This window comes from Somniosus microcephalus, chromosome 10 (assembly GCF_052327205.1).
Source record: "Somniosus microcephalus isolate GS21.2 chromosome 10, FLI_Smic_1.0, whole genome shotgun sequence".
Taxonomy (NCBI): Eukaryota; Metazoa; Chordata; class Chondrichthyes; order Squaliformes; family Somniosidae; genus Somniosus; species Somniosus microcephalus.
The window spans coordinates 232,956,587-232,972,595 of record NC_140996.1 but is presented as its reverse complement, the minus strand read 5'-3'; the positions used below and the strand labels follow the sequence as shown (position 1 = coordinate 232,972,595).

Sequence of the window (16,009 nt, the reverse complement as noted above, 5' to 3'; positions counted from 1 at the left end):
GCTTTGCATTTATTGCCCATCTCGAGTTGCCCTGACAATGTGGGTAGGGGTGGCAGGATCCTTTCCCTGAAGGGCATATGTGAACCAGTTGGATTTTTAAGACCACCCAGCAGCTTCATTTCTCCTGGTGCCAGAGGAGAGCTCCCCCTGCTCTTGTCACTGTTGTAATGTAGGAAACGCGGCAGCCAGTTTGCACACAGCAAGCTCCCACAAACAGCAATGCGATGATGACCAGATCATCTGTTTTGGTGATGTTGATTGAGGGATAAATATTGGCCCCAGGACACCGGGGAGAATTCCCCAGCTCCTCTTCGAAATAGTGGCCGTGGAATCTTTTACACCCACCTGAGAGAGCAGACGGGGCCTCGGTTTAACATCTCATCCGAAAGAACATAAGAACATAAGAAATAGGAGCAGGAGTCGGCCAATCGGCCCCTCGAGCCTGCTCCACCATTCAATAAGATCATGGCTGATCTGATCCTAACCTCAAACCTTCTATCACTCTCCATCCCACCCGAACCCATGTGATCTCCCGGGAGAGGCGAAAAACCAGATAAAAAACCCAATGGCCAATTTGGGAGAAAAAATCTGGGAAATTCCTCTCCGACCCATCTAGGTGATCGAAACTCTTCCAGGAGATCACTCTGTCCCTATATTTTCTACAGTACTTACCTTCTGTAAAGGCGATCTCCACCCCAGCCAGGAACAGGAATAAAACCATCTCCTGAAATCTAACACAGAATTAGAACACGAAGTAGGAACAGAACCAGGCTACACGGCCCCTGGGCCCGCTCCGCTACCCACAGGGCCATGACCATTCCGAACCTAGACTCATGTCCAATTTCCTGCCCACTCCCCGTAACCCTTAATTCCCTTTACTTCTAGGAAACTATCTATTTCTGTTTTAAATGTATTTAATGATGTAGCTTCCACAGCTTTCTGGGGCAGCAAATTCCACAAACCTACCACCCTCTGAGTGAAGAAGTTTCTCCTCATCTCAGTTTTGAAAGAACAGCCCCTTATTTTAAAATTATGCCCCCTAGTTCTAGTTTCACCCATCATTGGGAACATCCTCACCGCATCCACCCGATCAAGCCCCTTCACAATCTTATATGTTTCAATAAGATCGCCTCTCATTCTTCTGAACTCCAATGAGTAGAGTCCCAATCTACTCAACCTCTCCTCATATGACCACCCCCTCATTCCCGGGATTAACCGAGTGAACCTTCTTTGTACTGACTCGAGAGCAAGTATGTCTTTTCTTAAGTATGGACACCAAAACTGTATGCAGTATTCCAGGTGCGGTCTCACCAATACCTTGTATAACTGCAGCAATACCTCCCTGTTTTTATATTCTATCCCCCTAGCAATAAAAGCCAACATTCCATTGGCCTTCTTGATCACTTGCTGCACCTGCATACTAACTTTTTGAGTTTCGTGCACCAGGGCCCCCAGATCCCTTTGTACTACAGTACTTTCCAGTTTCTTGCCATTAAGATAATAACTTGCTCTATGATTTTTCCTGCCAAAGTGCATAACCTCACACTTTCCAGTATTGTATTCCATCTGCCAAATCTCTGCCCACTTACTTAGCCTGTCTATGTCACTTTGCAGGTTTTTTATGTCATCCTCACTCCCTACTTTCCCTCCCATCTTTGTATTATCTGCAAACTTTGATATGTTACACTCGGTCCCCTCCTCCAAATCGTTAATCTAGATTGTAAGGAGTTGGGGACCCAGCACTGACCCCTGCGGAACACCACTAGTTACTGATTGCCAGTCTGAGAATGAACCATTTATCCCAACTCTCTGCCTTCTGTTAGATAGCCAATCCTCTATCCATGCCAGAATATTACCCCCAATCCTGTGATTTTTTATCTTAAGCAATAATTGTGTGGCACCTTGTCAAATGCCTTTTGGAAGTCTAAATACACTACGTCCACTGGTTCTCCTTTATCCACCCTGTATGTTACTTCCTCAAAGAACTCAAGCAAATTTGTCAAACATGACTTCCCCTTCATGAAACCATGCTGAGTTTGTCCTATTAAATTATGTTTATCCAAATGTCCCATTACTGTCTCCTTAATAATGGACTCTAACATTTTACCAACCACAGATGTTAGGCTAACAGGTCTATAGTTTCCAGCCTTCTGCCTACTACCCTTTTTAAATAAGGGTGTTACATTAGCAGTTTTCCAATCTGCCGGGACCTTTGCTGAGTCCAGGGAGTTTTGGAAAATTATTACCAATGCATCCACAATCCCTACCGCCACTTCCCTCAAGACCCTAGGATGTAAGCCATCAGGTCCAGGGGATTTATCCGGCTTAAGTCCCATTATTTTACCAAGTACCACTTCCTTAGTGATTTTAATCGTATTTAGCTCCTCTCCCCCTAGAGCCCCCTGTTTGTCCAGTATTGGGATATTCTTAGTGTCCTCTACTGTAAAGACTGATACAAAATAATTGTTCAGTGTTTTTGCCATCTCCATGTTTCCCACCATTAATTTCCCGGTCTCATCCTCTAAGGGACCAACATTTACTTTAGCCACCCTTTTTCTTTTTATATAACTATAGAAACTTTTGCTATCCGTTTTTATATTTTTTGCTAATTTACTTTCATAATCTATCTTCCCTCCGACCCGCCCCTCCGACGGTGCAGCGCTCCCTCCGACCCGCCCCTCCGACGGTGCGGCGCTCCCTCCGTCCCGCCCCTCCGACGGTGCGGCGCTCCCTCCGTCCCGCCCCTCCGACGGTGCGGCGCTCCCTCCGTCCCGCCCCTCCGACGGTGCGGCGCTCCCTCCGTCCCGCCCCTCCGACGGTGCGGCGCTCCCTCCGTCCCGCCCCTCCGACGGTGCGGCGCTCCCTCCGACCCGCCCCTCCGACGGTGCGGCGCTCCCTCCGCCCCGCCCCTCCGACGGTGCGGCGCTCCCTCCGCCCCGCCCCTCCGACGGTGCGGCGCTCCCTCCGCCCCGCCCCTCCGACGGTGCGGCGCTCCCTCCGCCCCGCCCCTCCGACGGTGCGGCGCTCCCTCCGCCCCGCCCCTCCGACGGTGCGGCGCTCCCTCCGCCCCGCCCCTCCGACGGTGCGGCGCTCCCTCCGCCCCGCCCCTCCGACGGTGCGGCGCTCCCTCCGTCCCGCCCCTCCGACGGTGCGGCGCTCCCTCCGTCCCGCCCCTCCGACGGTGCGGCGCTCCCTCCGTCCCGCCCCTCCGACGGTGCGGCGCTCCCTCCGTCCCGCCCCTCCGACGGTGCGGCGCTCCCTCCGTCCCGCCCCGGGAGTGTCGGCCTAGATTTTTGTGCTCAAGTCTCTGGAGTGGGGACTTGAACCCCCAACCTCCTGACTCAGGCGAGAGTGCTGCCCACTGAGTCACAGCTGACACTTGGATGAGGCAATGGGAGCTGGCCAGTGCCTATGGATCCCTAAAGCCCAGCAAGAGTCAGCGCCTTCTGTAGAGATATTTTGAAGAGAAAGACAACCTTCTCTTTGTACCTTGACTGGCACAACCAACCTGACCATGGGTGTGTATTTCTCAGGCCAAAGCAGCAGGAGATTTACTCCGATGCAGATGCTGTGTGTTCCAAGAACAGCTTCAACAACCCGGCTTACTACATCCTGGAGGGAGTCCCGCATCAGCAAGCCGCGCTCCTGTCACCAGACCACCAGACCTCGGCCTTCCCCAAGACGGGGCAGAAAGGCAAAGGCCAGGCCACGCTTGGCCATCAAGATAAGAAGCGCCATCATTCGGGCCGCCTTCCCTTAGCGAGCGAGGAGGGGTCGCTTTCGGATGATGAGTGTTTGACCCTCAACCGGCCGCCCCCCGACTACCCCCCTCCTCCTCTCCCCAAGGTGGCGGACATGGATATGATCGATAATCCTTTCTACGCCTCCTCGAAGGACCTCCAGCGATCCAAAGCCGGGCCGGCCAAGGACGAACCTGACTTGAGGAACCTCGTCGGCAAACACCGGACTCCCGCCGACCCACCGGAAGCCAAGGCTTCGTTTCCACCGAAAGCCCACCCCAAGCCACAGCTGGCCTCTGGCACTCCGCACCTGGCCGCCCCATACCTGGCCGATCACTGCAGCGCTCCCTACCAAGGCATCGTCGACGACCGCTCCTACTCTGCCCTGCAGATGGCCAAGAGTCTCAGCGAGGTGGACTACCAGGTGGGCAAGACCGAGCCGCTGCTGAGGAACCCTCCGCTGCCGGTGAAAGGCCAGCCTCCCCGAGGGCTGCTCCCCGACTACAGCCGGCCCACCACCTTCCCTCCACGCTCCATAAAGGAGAGCATCGAAGAGGACATGGCCGAAGAGGTAAGATTCGGGGGGAGGAAATGGGGAGTCCTGCCGCCAGAATCACTTTCATTGGCAACGGCCTCTCAAACTTCAGTGTACAATCTCCCGAGGCGTTGCATGCGGGGAGTCGAGACCCAGCAGGTTAATGGGGCAGAGATAAGACTTGCATTTATATAGCGCCTTTCACAACCTCAGGACGTCCTAGAGCACTTTACAGCCAATGAAGTACTTTACGTCCACCTGAGGGAAGACGGGGCCTTGGTTTAACGTCTGATCCAAAAGACGGCACCTCCGACAGTGCAGCACTCCCTCTACTGCCCCTCCGACAGCACAGCACTCCCTCAGTACTGCCCCTCCGACAGCGCAGCACTCCCTCAGTACTGCCCCTCCGACAGTGCAGCACTCCCTCAGTACTGCCCCTCTGACAGTGCGGCGCTCCCTCAGTACTGCCCCTCCGACAGTGCGGCGCTCCCTCAGTACTGCCCCTCCGACAGTGCGGCACTCCCTCAGTACTGTCCCTCCGACAGCGCAGCACTCCCTCAGTACTGCCCCTCTGACAGTGCAGCGCTCCCTCAGTACTGCCCCTCTGACAGTGCAGCGCTCCCTCAGTACTGCCCCTCCAACAGTGCGGCACTCCCTCAGTACTGTCCCTCTGACAGCGCAGCACTCCCTCAGTGCCGCACTGGGGAGTGTCGGCCTGGATTTTTGTGTTCAAATCTCTGGAGTGGGAGTTGAACCCACGACCTTCTGACTGAGGCTACCCACTAGAGCTACAGCTGATATTTGGTCTGTTAATTGGTCCAGGGTACACAGATGTAAGATTTCTGATCAGAGCTATCTCGATATAAAATATATACATTTTCAGTCCCCATTCTAACATCACAAATAGGCCATTCAGCTCCTCAAGCTTGTTCCACCATTAAATGATGACTGATCTTTGTCTCAAATCTACTTACCAGCCTTTGCTCCATGTGCCTTGAGACCGTTGCCCATCCATGGGGATAGGAGGAGGCCATTCAGCCTCTAGTCTGTTCTGCCATTCAGTTAGATCCTGGCTGATCTGTATTTGAACTTCATTTATCCGCCTTAGCTCCATATCCCTTGATACCCTTACTCAACAAAAATCTATCGATCTCGGCCTTGAAAGCTTCAATTGACCTCCAGCATCCACAGCCTTTTTGGGGGGGAGAGTTCCAGATTTCCACCACCCTTTGTGTGAAGAAGTGCTTCCCGACATCACCCCTGAACGGCCTGGCTCTAATTTTAAGGTTTTGCCCCCTTGTTCTGGACTCCCCCCACCAGAGGAAATAGTTTCTCTCTCTCTACCCGATCAAATCCCTTTATCATTTCAAACACCTTGATCAGATCACCCTCAACCTCCTAAACGCAAAAGAATACAAGCCTAGTTTATTCAACCTGTCCTCATAATTTAACCCTTTTAGCCCCGGTATCATTCTGGTGAATCTGTGCTGCTCCCCCTCCGAGGCCGATATATCCTTCCTGAGGTGCGGGGCCCGGAACTGAGCACAGTGACTCCCGCTGGGGTCTGACCAGAGCTCGGTACAACTGAAGCATCACTTCCTCCCCTGTGTATTCCAACCCTCTTTGAGTTAAAGGCCAACGTTCCATTAGCCTTTTTGATTATTTTTTGTACCTGTCCATTAGCTTTGTGATTTGAGCACATAGACACCTAAATCCCTTCACTCCTCCACAGCTCCTAGTCTCTCACCACTAAGAAAATATTCCGATTTGTCTTTCTCTGATCCGGTGGATGACCTCCCATTTCCCCACATTGACCTCCATTCTCCACAGTTTTGCCCACTCCGTTAATCGATCAATGTCCCTTTGTAACTTACTGTGCCGTTTAACTTGGTGTCATCTGCTAAATTGGATTTACAATTCTCTCTTCCTTCACCTAAGTTATCATTAAACAGCGTGAAAAGGTGAGGCCATGGTACAGAACCCCGAGCAACACCACTCGTCAGATCCCGACAATCGGAGAATGTACCCTTTATCCCTACTCTCTGTCTCCTTCCTCCCAGCCAGTTACCCGTCCAAGTCATAAGGCTACAATTAAACTACTTAAACAGGGAGTGGTTGAGGCAAATAGCATAGATGCATTTAAGGGGAAGCTAGATAAACACGAGGGAGGAAGGAATAGAAGGATATGCTGATAGGATGAGATGAAGAGGGTGGGAGGAGGCTCGTGTGGACCATAAATACCAGCATGGACTGGGTGGGCCGAATGGCCTGTTTCTGTGCTCTGCACTTCCATTTTTTACCAATAATCTCTCGTGCAAAACCTTGTCAAATACCTTCTAGAAGCCCATACAGACAACATCCATAGACACTCCCCTGTCTACCATGCTAGTGAGCCACGGGATCTTTTACATCCAGCAGAAAGAGCAGGCCGAGCCTCGGTTTAACGCCTCATTGAGATCACTGGTGAGGCGTTGCGCCGTTTTTTTGCTGTGCGTGTCGGTAACCTTATCCCGTTCCCTCCTGTAGGCTTCGTGTCAAGCCAGCAGCACCAGCTCCAGTCTGTCCCATGACTCCAGCGTAGGCAACTGGTTACGTCGCCTGGGCTTGGAGAGGTATGAAGAGGGCCTGGTCCACAATGGTTGGGACGATTTGGAGTTCCTGAGGTCAGTATCTGTGCACAGCGGGTCTGCTTTTTGTCATTGCTGGGAACAGGAATCCTGATAAACGCCCAAATTAATCACTTTAAGGGGAAGTGAAGATGAAAATAAGATTGGCAAAGAGAGATTGAGAGTAGAATGGCGGTCAACATAAAAGGGTACCTAAAAATCTTCTACCGGCATGTAAACAGTAAGTGGGTAGTAAGAGGCGGGGTGGGGGCCTATTAGGGACAGAGGTAGTGATATATGCTTTAGAAGTGCAGGGCAAGGCTAGAATACTCAGAGTACTTTGTATCGGTGTTTACTAAGGAGGTGGATGCTGACAAAATATCGGTAGAAGTGGAAAAGGTAGAAGCAATGGAAGGGGTGAAAATTGATAGACAGGATGTACTAGAAAGGCTGGGTATGCTTAGAGTGGACAAGTCACCTGGTCCAGATGGCTTGCATCCCAGGTTGCTAAGGGAATGGGGGAGGAGATAGCGGAAGGGCTTGCCATAATTTTCCAATCTTCCCTAGATGCGGGGGAGGTGTCTGAGGATTGGAAAGTGGCAAATGTGACGCCATTGTTCAAGAAAGGGTGTAAGGACAATCCTAGTAATTACAGGCTGGTCAGTTTAACATCAGTGGTGGATAAAGTTTTAGAAACAATAATCAAGGAAAAAATTAACGGTCACTTGGAGAGGTTAGGCTGTGCCGTTATGACTCTTGACTTCTTGCAGCAGCATCTCACTACATTCCCCAATTAGAACAGTACCATTCAGGTACCAGACTGATACCTGGGATGGTGGGAATGACACGAGGAGAGATTGGGTCGATTAAGCTTATATTCACTAGAGTTTAGAAGAATGAGAGGGGATCTCATTGAAACATAAAATTCTGACAGGACTGGACAGACTAGATGCAGGAAGGATGTTCCCGATGGCGGGGGTGTCCAGAACCAGGGGTCACAGTCTAAGGATAAGGGGTAAGCCATTTAGGACTGAGATGAGGAATTTCTTCACCCAGAGAGTGGTGAACCTGTGGAATTCTCTACCACAGAAGGCAGTTGAGGCCAATTCATTAAATATATTCAAGAAGGAGTTAGATATATTTCTTAAGGCTAAAGGGATATGGGGAGAGGGCAGGGACAGGGTACTGAGTTTGGATGATCAGCCATGATCTCATTAAATGGCGGAACAGGCTCGAATGGCCTACTCCTGCCCCTACCTTCTATGTTTCTATGTTAAATTCTATTAACCTCCACCGGCATTGCTCCCCGTGTCATAGGAGCGTACGAACCTTCCCACCACATCGAGGGGCAGTCCGTAGGGAAGAACCAGTCTTGGAAGGGGATGCTCCTGCTCCCAATAGTTCCATGTTTGCCATTAGCTCCATGTCGACCAGTCTACTGTGCATCAGTGATACCTCTTTAAACTCTTTCCCCCCCCCCCCCCCCCCCCCCCCCCCAACTTGGAGTACTGTGCGCAGTTCTGGTCGCCATATTATAAGGAGGATATAGAGGCACTGGAGCGGGATGATAGCAGAACTGCAAGGTTATATGGGGTATATCTTAACGGCACTCACTGCCCATGGCTGCTTGGGCAAGGAGCCAGAGTGCAGCTGTCCCCGTGCACCATAGGAACAGGAGGAGGCCTTTCGGCTCTTTGAAACTGTTCCGCCATTCAATGTGATCTTGGCCGATCTGTATCTTAACTCCATCGACCTGTCTTGGTTCCGTAACCCTTAATACACTTACCCAACAAAAATCCATCAATCTCCATTTTGAAATTTTCAGTTGGCCTCCCAGCCTCGACAGCTTTCTGGGGGAGAGAGTTCCAGATTCCCACCACCCTTTGTGTGAAGAAGTGCTTCCTGACATCACCCCTGAACGGCCTGGCTCTAATTTTAAGGTTCTGCCCCCTTGTCCCAGACCTGAAGCGTTGACTCTGTTTCTCTCTCCACGGATGCTGCCGGACCTGCTGAGTTTTTCCAGCGTTTTCTGTTGTTTCCGATTTCCAGCATCCGCAGTATTTTGCTATAATACTTGTTCCTGTTTTCTTTCTCAATCCCTCAACAGCGACATAACGAAGGACGACCTGGAAGAGGCTGGAGTGACTGATCCTGTTCACAAGAACATTCTACTGGAGAGCTTGCAGCAACTTGGAAAATAACTTGCTCCTGGGTTTTTGTTTTTTTTTAAAAAAGTGCCTTAGGGGAGATTTTTTTCAACTTGATAAACAGTAGTTCTAAAACTCCAGAAGCAATATGGAAAAGGAAAGACATAAATAGGACTGGCCCGTCCGAGTGATGAGGTGGTTTACTGTCCCAAGCACTGATTGTAGAACTAACTGTACTGCGGAGCGCCGCGCCGCGCCTGCTGTCTCCTCCTCGTCCTCCTGCGTTTCTCCTCACTCCTCCTCTCTTCCCACTGTAGGGATTCTCCGTCCCCTGTCTTTGCAGGGAAATGCAGTGCATTTTGTTTGTTAAATTTTTTAAAATATAAAATCAATAAAACCCGCCTCGATCATGTTCTCTGTGGGGTCACGGCAAAGGAATCCCAACGATCATGATCCCTCGGAATCTGGGGTCCCGTCCCTCCAGCTTCTGTAGCTTGTAACTGAGAGCTAGACAGTGATGACTCCATGCGCGGTGTGCTGGCTGCCGGAAGAAGTGGGTGGGGGGGTGGGTGGATGGTGGCACGGGCAGATTGTGCCTTTATCCGCGGGTTTAGAAATTGCCTTCACCTCCCCTGCCACAGATAGCCAGTCTTCAGGTCTGGCGTTGGGATGATGAGTTCTACAGAACCCGTGTGTCGCTGTCTGTCGATAGTTACTGTCCGCGAGTGTTGCGTCCTGTGCTGCAACAGAATAAACGGCGGAAGGGCAGGGTGTGAAGGACGGGGGCTCAGTGCGGATAATGCAGAAGGCAGGAGCCGAATCTCGAGTCTTTCTGGAAATGGGGCCAGCGTGTTCTGACTGTGGTGAAATCGTTCCTGTTTTGTATTCTGGTGGGGGGGTGTTCTGGAGCAGGGCAGGGTGGGTAGAGAGAGAGAGCAACACCACATATCTGATGGGGAGAGCATGAGGAATGGAGTTCGGGTTGTGCAGCGATATCTACTGGGGGTATTTTCTCCCCCTTTCACCACCAGAGGGAACTTGTGCTTCTCTGCCACACCGTGCACTCCGGGACGAAAGACAGCCAGCTCGAGCTCTATTGCTGTCGGGAAACTTTTAAGTTGAGGCAGTAATAATTCAGAAAATTTAATGCATTTTTTCAGCTTATTTCTTTCTTTCATACCACCCCCCCTTCGTTCTCACCATCCCATCAATACAATACAATACAAATCGCTTTATTGGCATGATAAGGTACATCTTATGTTGCCAAAGCATCAAAATACATTTATGGTTGAACACATAAACGCGGTTCCATTCATACAGTGTATAAACAGGTATATCCCTGAGTTTATAAATATATTTTCGCCTTGTTTATATATACTCTTGTCTTAGTTTACTGGTTGTCCCTCTGTTCATGGCAAGCTGTAACATAGTGTGCCGCCAGTGTTACACAGCTTCTCTCCTCCCCCAGTAGGAATGGGAGTTTTTGACTCTGCCAGTGATAACTTAACCCCTTTGTGCAGAAGCTGCCTTGGCAAGACCTTTGCATCGCTGATGAGCAGGACCTCGCTTGGTCCTGATGTGCTCTGCCAGTGTGTGGGAGCTCCCTCTCCTGAACGTGAGCTCGCAGTAAGAATAAAAGAAGGGCCGGATCAGACACTGCTTTCACCTGTGGGACTGAACACGTTCCAGCTGCACCTACTGGCCGGGTGACTCTTGTTTGAACAGTCTCGATAGTGCCTATTGGATATGGGTCTGCAATGTAAAGTTGGCAAGAATCTCACGCAGGCCACAGGATCAATGGTGTGAGAAATGTTTGATGGGACAGCGTAGCTTTACTCTGTATCTAACCCGTGCTGTACCTGCCCTGGGAGTGTTTGATGGGACAGTGTAGAGGGAGCTTTACTCTGTATCTAACCCGTGCTGTACCTGCCCTGGGAGTGTTTGATGGGACAGTGTGGAGAGAGCTTTACTCTGTATCTAACCCGTGCTGTACCTGCCCTGGGAGTGTTTGATGGGACAGTGTAGAGGGAGCTTTACTCTGTATCTAACCCGTGCTGTACCTGCCCTGGGAGCGTTTGATGGGACATTGTAGAGGGAGCTTTACTCTGTATCTAACCCGTGCTGTACCTGCCCTGGGAGCGTTTGATGGGACAGTGTAGAGGGAGCTTTACTCTGTATCTAACCCGTGCTGTACCTGCCCTGGGAGTGTTTGATGGGACAGTGTAGAGGGAGCTTTACTCTGTATCTAACCCATGCTGTACCTGCCCTGGGAGCGTTTGATGGGACAGTGTAGAGGGAGCTTTACTCTGTATCTAACCCGTGCTGTACCTGCCCTGGGAGTGTTTGATGGGACAGTGTGGAGAGAGCTTTACTCTGTATCTAACCCGTGCTGTACCTGCCCTGGGAGCGTTTGATGGGACAGTGTAGAGGGAGCTTTACTCTGTATCTAACCCGTGCTGTACCTGCCCTGGGAGTGTTTGATGGGACAATGTAGAAGGAGCTTTACTCTGTATCTAACCCGCGCTGTACCTGCCCTGGGAGTGTTTGATGGGGCAGTGTAGAGGGAGCTTTACTCTGTATCTAACCCGTGCTGTACCTGCCCTGGGAGCGTTTGATGGGACAGTGTAGAGGGAGCTTTACTCTGTATCTAACCCGTGCTGTACCTGCCCTGGGAGCGTTTGATGGGACAGTGTAGAGGGAGCTTTACTCTGTATCTAACCCGTGCTGTACCTGCCCTGGGAGCGTTTGATGGGACAGTGTAGAGGGAGCTTTACTCTGTATCTAACCCGTGCTGTACCTGCCCTGGGAGCGTTTGATGGGACAGTGTAGAGGGAGCTTTACTCTGTATCTAACCCGTGCTGTACCTGCCCTGGGAGTGTTTGATGGGACAGTGTAGAGGGAGCTTTACTCTGTATCTAACCCGTGCTGTACCTGCCCTGGGAGTGTTTGATGGGACAGTGTAGAGGGAGCTTTACTCTGTATCTAACCCGTACTTTGATGATCAGTGGAACAGTTTGTACAGGTCCCAAAGTGCTTTGAAATGGCACCGTGACGATGAGTCACATTGTGAGCAGGATTTCTCGGCAGCATTGGCTGGGAAAGTAAGCTCGTGTGAAGCCTCAGATCCTGGGCCTCCTCAGACTCACTTAAAATTATCCCCGAAAAGCCCTGCTCATTCTGCATCAAATATATGGGCGTTGACCAATGTGCTTCGCAGCACAGTGTTGTTGGAAAAGCAGAACACTTCCTCTAAACTAAACGTCGATGCAATTAAGAAATTACACCGGGGAAATAGAACAGGTTCCCAGTTCTCCAAACAGTACAGCTCGTTTCTACCATATTAGCAGCTCCTGATTTTTGCCTCTTTAAATTTTCCCTAATTTTCTTCCCCCTCTCCTTTTAAAGGCACTGCCTTTTGGCAGGGGGACTGTCCTAACAGTGCATGGTGCCTGCTGTTACCATACCGAGTGCCCATTCTGTGTGTGAGCCTGAACTCCGACTGTTGGCAGCCCATTCACCCACAAGGGGGCAGCGTGATTGAGCCATTAATCACTAAAAACCGACTGTAATCTCAGCGTTAAACAGGCTGAGAGCGTAGCGATCGATAATCAGTGTTTAGAGAATTGTTAGTGGAGCCAGTAATCCTGCTTACAGCAACTGGTCTGTCTGGAAATAAATCCTGTTTTATTCACCGGATTTGCCTTAACGTTGCCACGGGCTGCCATTTTGGAAGTGGGACCCCACACCGTCGGACCGCCCCATTCTACAGGCACTGGATCATTGAACGAGTGTCTCTCCCGTGCACTTCCACACACTCCACCCGCTGCTTATACTTTGCCCAAGAGGCCATGCGTGAGCCTGGTGGGTGTCAGTGGACCGTTTGACCATGGGGAGCATCACAGCCCCTTCCGTCCACACAAAGGCACTTTCTGGGGAGTGGGGGGGGGGTTCCACTGGCACGGGATCAGTAGCAGCAGCCGCTCCCTGGATGCCTCCTCATCTCCATAAGCCAGGGTCCGAGACCACCTGTAGAATCCAGCTACCAGCGTGACTGGGAATCCGCAAACCCTGGGCAGAACAGTCTGAGAAACTAGGACTTTCAATCTGTACAGTTCTATACCGCACCAGGCGTCGCAATGTGTTTTACCTGTTTGGGGGTGGGGGGCAACTGGGTTATGCCCCCGCCCCACCCAACCATTATCTTGAAGTCGATCAGCGCGGTTTTCAAGGACGGCCTCCAGCTCGCTCCCAGGAACCTCTGCCACCCAGCTTCGGTCTCCCAAGTCTGTACGGTTCTCACTTCAGACTGTGTCAGTCGGCATCAATGTTCCCGCTAAGCTGCGTGGCCACACGGCGGTCTGGAGGACCCGCGCAGGCCGCTCGCCGGCTTTTATATGGAAGAAACAGCGCGTGCATGAAAATTTGAATGGGCCGCACGGCCAGTAAAAGGGACTGCGCACGGGGGGATAAAAATCCGAGGGAACTTTGGTCAGCATTCTCTCGTTCCCAGCTTCCTGATCTGCGAGTTCCAGATTTCCACTACACTTTTGTGTGGAAAAGCAAAGGGTGGTGTGTATCTGGAACTCGGCCAAATCTCGAGTTGGACCCCTCACCCCGCCCCACCCTACCACGTCCAGACTGAGTTCCCACTAATGGTATTAGCTGTGTCTGCAGGAAGGAGGAGATGCGGTTTCTGGAAAATGGAATGGGTGAACATTCCAACAATTTGTTTTCTTCTTGTGCGAGGTCTTGTTTGGGCTGAATTTATTGGAAGGATCTGCAACAGCTGGTTCTGTTACACAATCGCTAGTCATTTTCGCTTGCTGCAAGATGATCGTGCCCTGTCTAGATTCTGTACCAGCGCAAGCAATCAAACGCTCCCTCTCTTGACTCATTGAGTAACACTCGCCTCTAAGTCAGAAGGTCGTGGGTTCAAGCCCCACTCCAGAGACTTGAGCACATAATCCAGGCTGACACTCCCAGTGCAGTACTGCAGTCGGAGGTGCCATCTTTCAGATGAGATGTTAAACCGAGGCCCTGTCTGCGCGCTCGGTTGGACATAAAAGATCCCACAGCACTATTCGAAGAAGAGCAGGGGAGTTCTCCCCGGTGTCCTGGACAATATTTATCCCTCAACCAACATAACAAAAACAGATTATCTGGTCATTGTCACATTACTGTTTGTGGGATCTTGCTGTGTGTAAATTGGCTGCCGCGTTTCCCACATTACAACAGTGACTGCACTTCAAAAGTACTTCATTGGCTATAAAGCACTTTGGGACGCCCTGAGGTGGTGAAAGGCGCTATAGAAATGCACATTCTTTTTTTCACTTCTCCTCATCCTCACACTTCCTAACTCGCACTGCCGCTCTCGATCGCGTTCCCAGATTAATTAAACTGCCATTAGTGACCTGAATGCGGGTTAAACATCAAAAGTAATGGAAGGAACATTCACTTTTTTTACATGTAATTTGCCACATCCTTGCTTTATACAAACCGCTCTATGCAGTGCAATGTTGTTTAAATGGTCGACTGATGCAGTTGTGAGACATGTTTTGTAGTTACTGGGAACTCTTGTGTGCGATGCATCTGATTATTTCCTGGGTGAGGGTGTGTTTAACCCTCCTCTTGCAGCGCACTAATTCTGCAGTAGCTCCTTCAGTGAGATGCATTCATTCCCTGGCTACTCAATCATCTAACCATGAATTTCTCTTGCCCTGGAAGGTTTGAGGTAATTTTGTTGAATGCAGCATTGCTTCCTCTTACTTGTATGTTTCTGTGATCACTGCCCGGTAAACACTGGAGCAGAACACTAGGAACAGGAGGCCGCCATTCAATCCCTTGAGCCTGCGCCGCCATTTAGTTAAGTCCTGGCTGATCCGCACCTCGAGTCCATTTACCTGCCTTTGCTCCGTGTCCCTCAATACCCTTACCCAACGAAAGTCTATCGATCTCGGCCTTGAAAGCACCAATTGTCCCCCAGCAGCCACAGCTTTTTGGGGGAGAGTGTAAGGCAGTAGGAATTTGTATCTCTCCAGGGTCGAGGACTGGGGTGTCTATGCCCTTAACATGTTGCTTTGTTTGCGTGTCCTGTGCTGAGAATACAGTGACCCTGAACTGTGGTGGTGACTTCCCATCAGCCTGGACAGTCCAGCCCAAAGTAGGACCCTTGTTTGTTTCTTGTCTAAGTCTTTTCTCCAGATGTGTGTGTTTTTAAAAAAAATATAATTAAAATCTCCTCGACTGTTTGAGAATACTTCTTATCCAATGAGATGCGTGAACTGCCAGAAGCCGAGAGGTTGTGTGTGTTGTCTTTTTTTTTAATTTTGTTGTTTTTTCTGCTTTTACCGTATCGTAACTGTTGCTAATTGGAGAGGTTTGTGAAGTTGCTTTTATCTGTGATATTTAATGCAATTGTGCCAAGTTTTGTTGTTGTGCTTTTCCCCGTCCCCGTCCCTCCCTTTGCTACAACTTGTGTTGGCGAGAAGCGTTGAATTGCTGTTTCAGTTGTGGGTCAATCACGGCAAGAGCAGCTAAATCAGGTGACAAGGACACGCACGTGTGTTGTGTGTGTGAGTTCCTTTCATTTAGTAAAATTTTGTATTTTTAATGATTTAATTATGACTGTATAATACTGTTTAAAATAAAAGTTCTTTTTAACAACATTGATGGAGTTTGTGGTCACTTTTTCTTTTCCATTGACTGCTGAGATCCTGTGATTTTTGTGTTGGACGCTGACCTTGTGTTCGAGTGCAGTACTGAGGGAGAGCTGCATTGTCGAGCCTGCTCATGATCCAGAGAACGGCAGTTCAGATCCCTGGCGGTTTAAGAATTTGGATTCAGTCGTAGGATTAACAAGACACCAGAACTGAGAGGTTATAACCAACAGGAAAGAGTGAACAGGCTGGGGCTCTTTTCTCTTGACAAGGGAAGGCTGAGGGGAGACCTGATCGAGGTCTTCAACATTATGAAAGGTGTTTT

General features: G+C 50.3%; 1 protein-coding gene across 1 annotated transcript in view; it reads left to right on the top strand.

Moving 5' to 3' along the window:
* inppl1a (inositol polyphosphate phosphatase-like 1a) overlaps nucleotides 1-15,693 on the top strand; it is a 200,707-nt gene extending 185,014 nt beyond the window's left edge. The window contains exons 26-28 of the mRNA XM_085998320.1: nucleotides 3,534-4,311; nucleotides 6,802-6,938; nucleotides 8,989-15,693. Coding sequence (XP_085854446.1) covers nucleotides 3,534-4,311; nucleotides 6,802-6,938; nucleotides 8,989-9,082 — 1,009 coding nt within the window. The 3' untranslated portion in view covers nucleotides 9,083-15,693. The remainder of the gene's footprint in view (nucleotides 1-3,533; nucleotides 4,312-6,801; nucleotides 6,939-8,988) is intronic.
* Nucleotides 15,694-16,009: the final 316 nt, after the last annotated feature.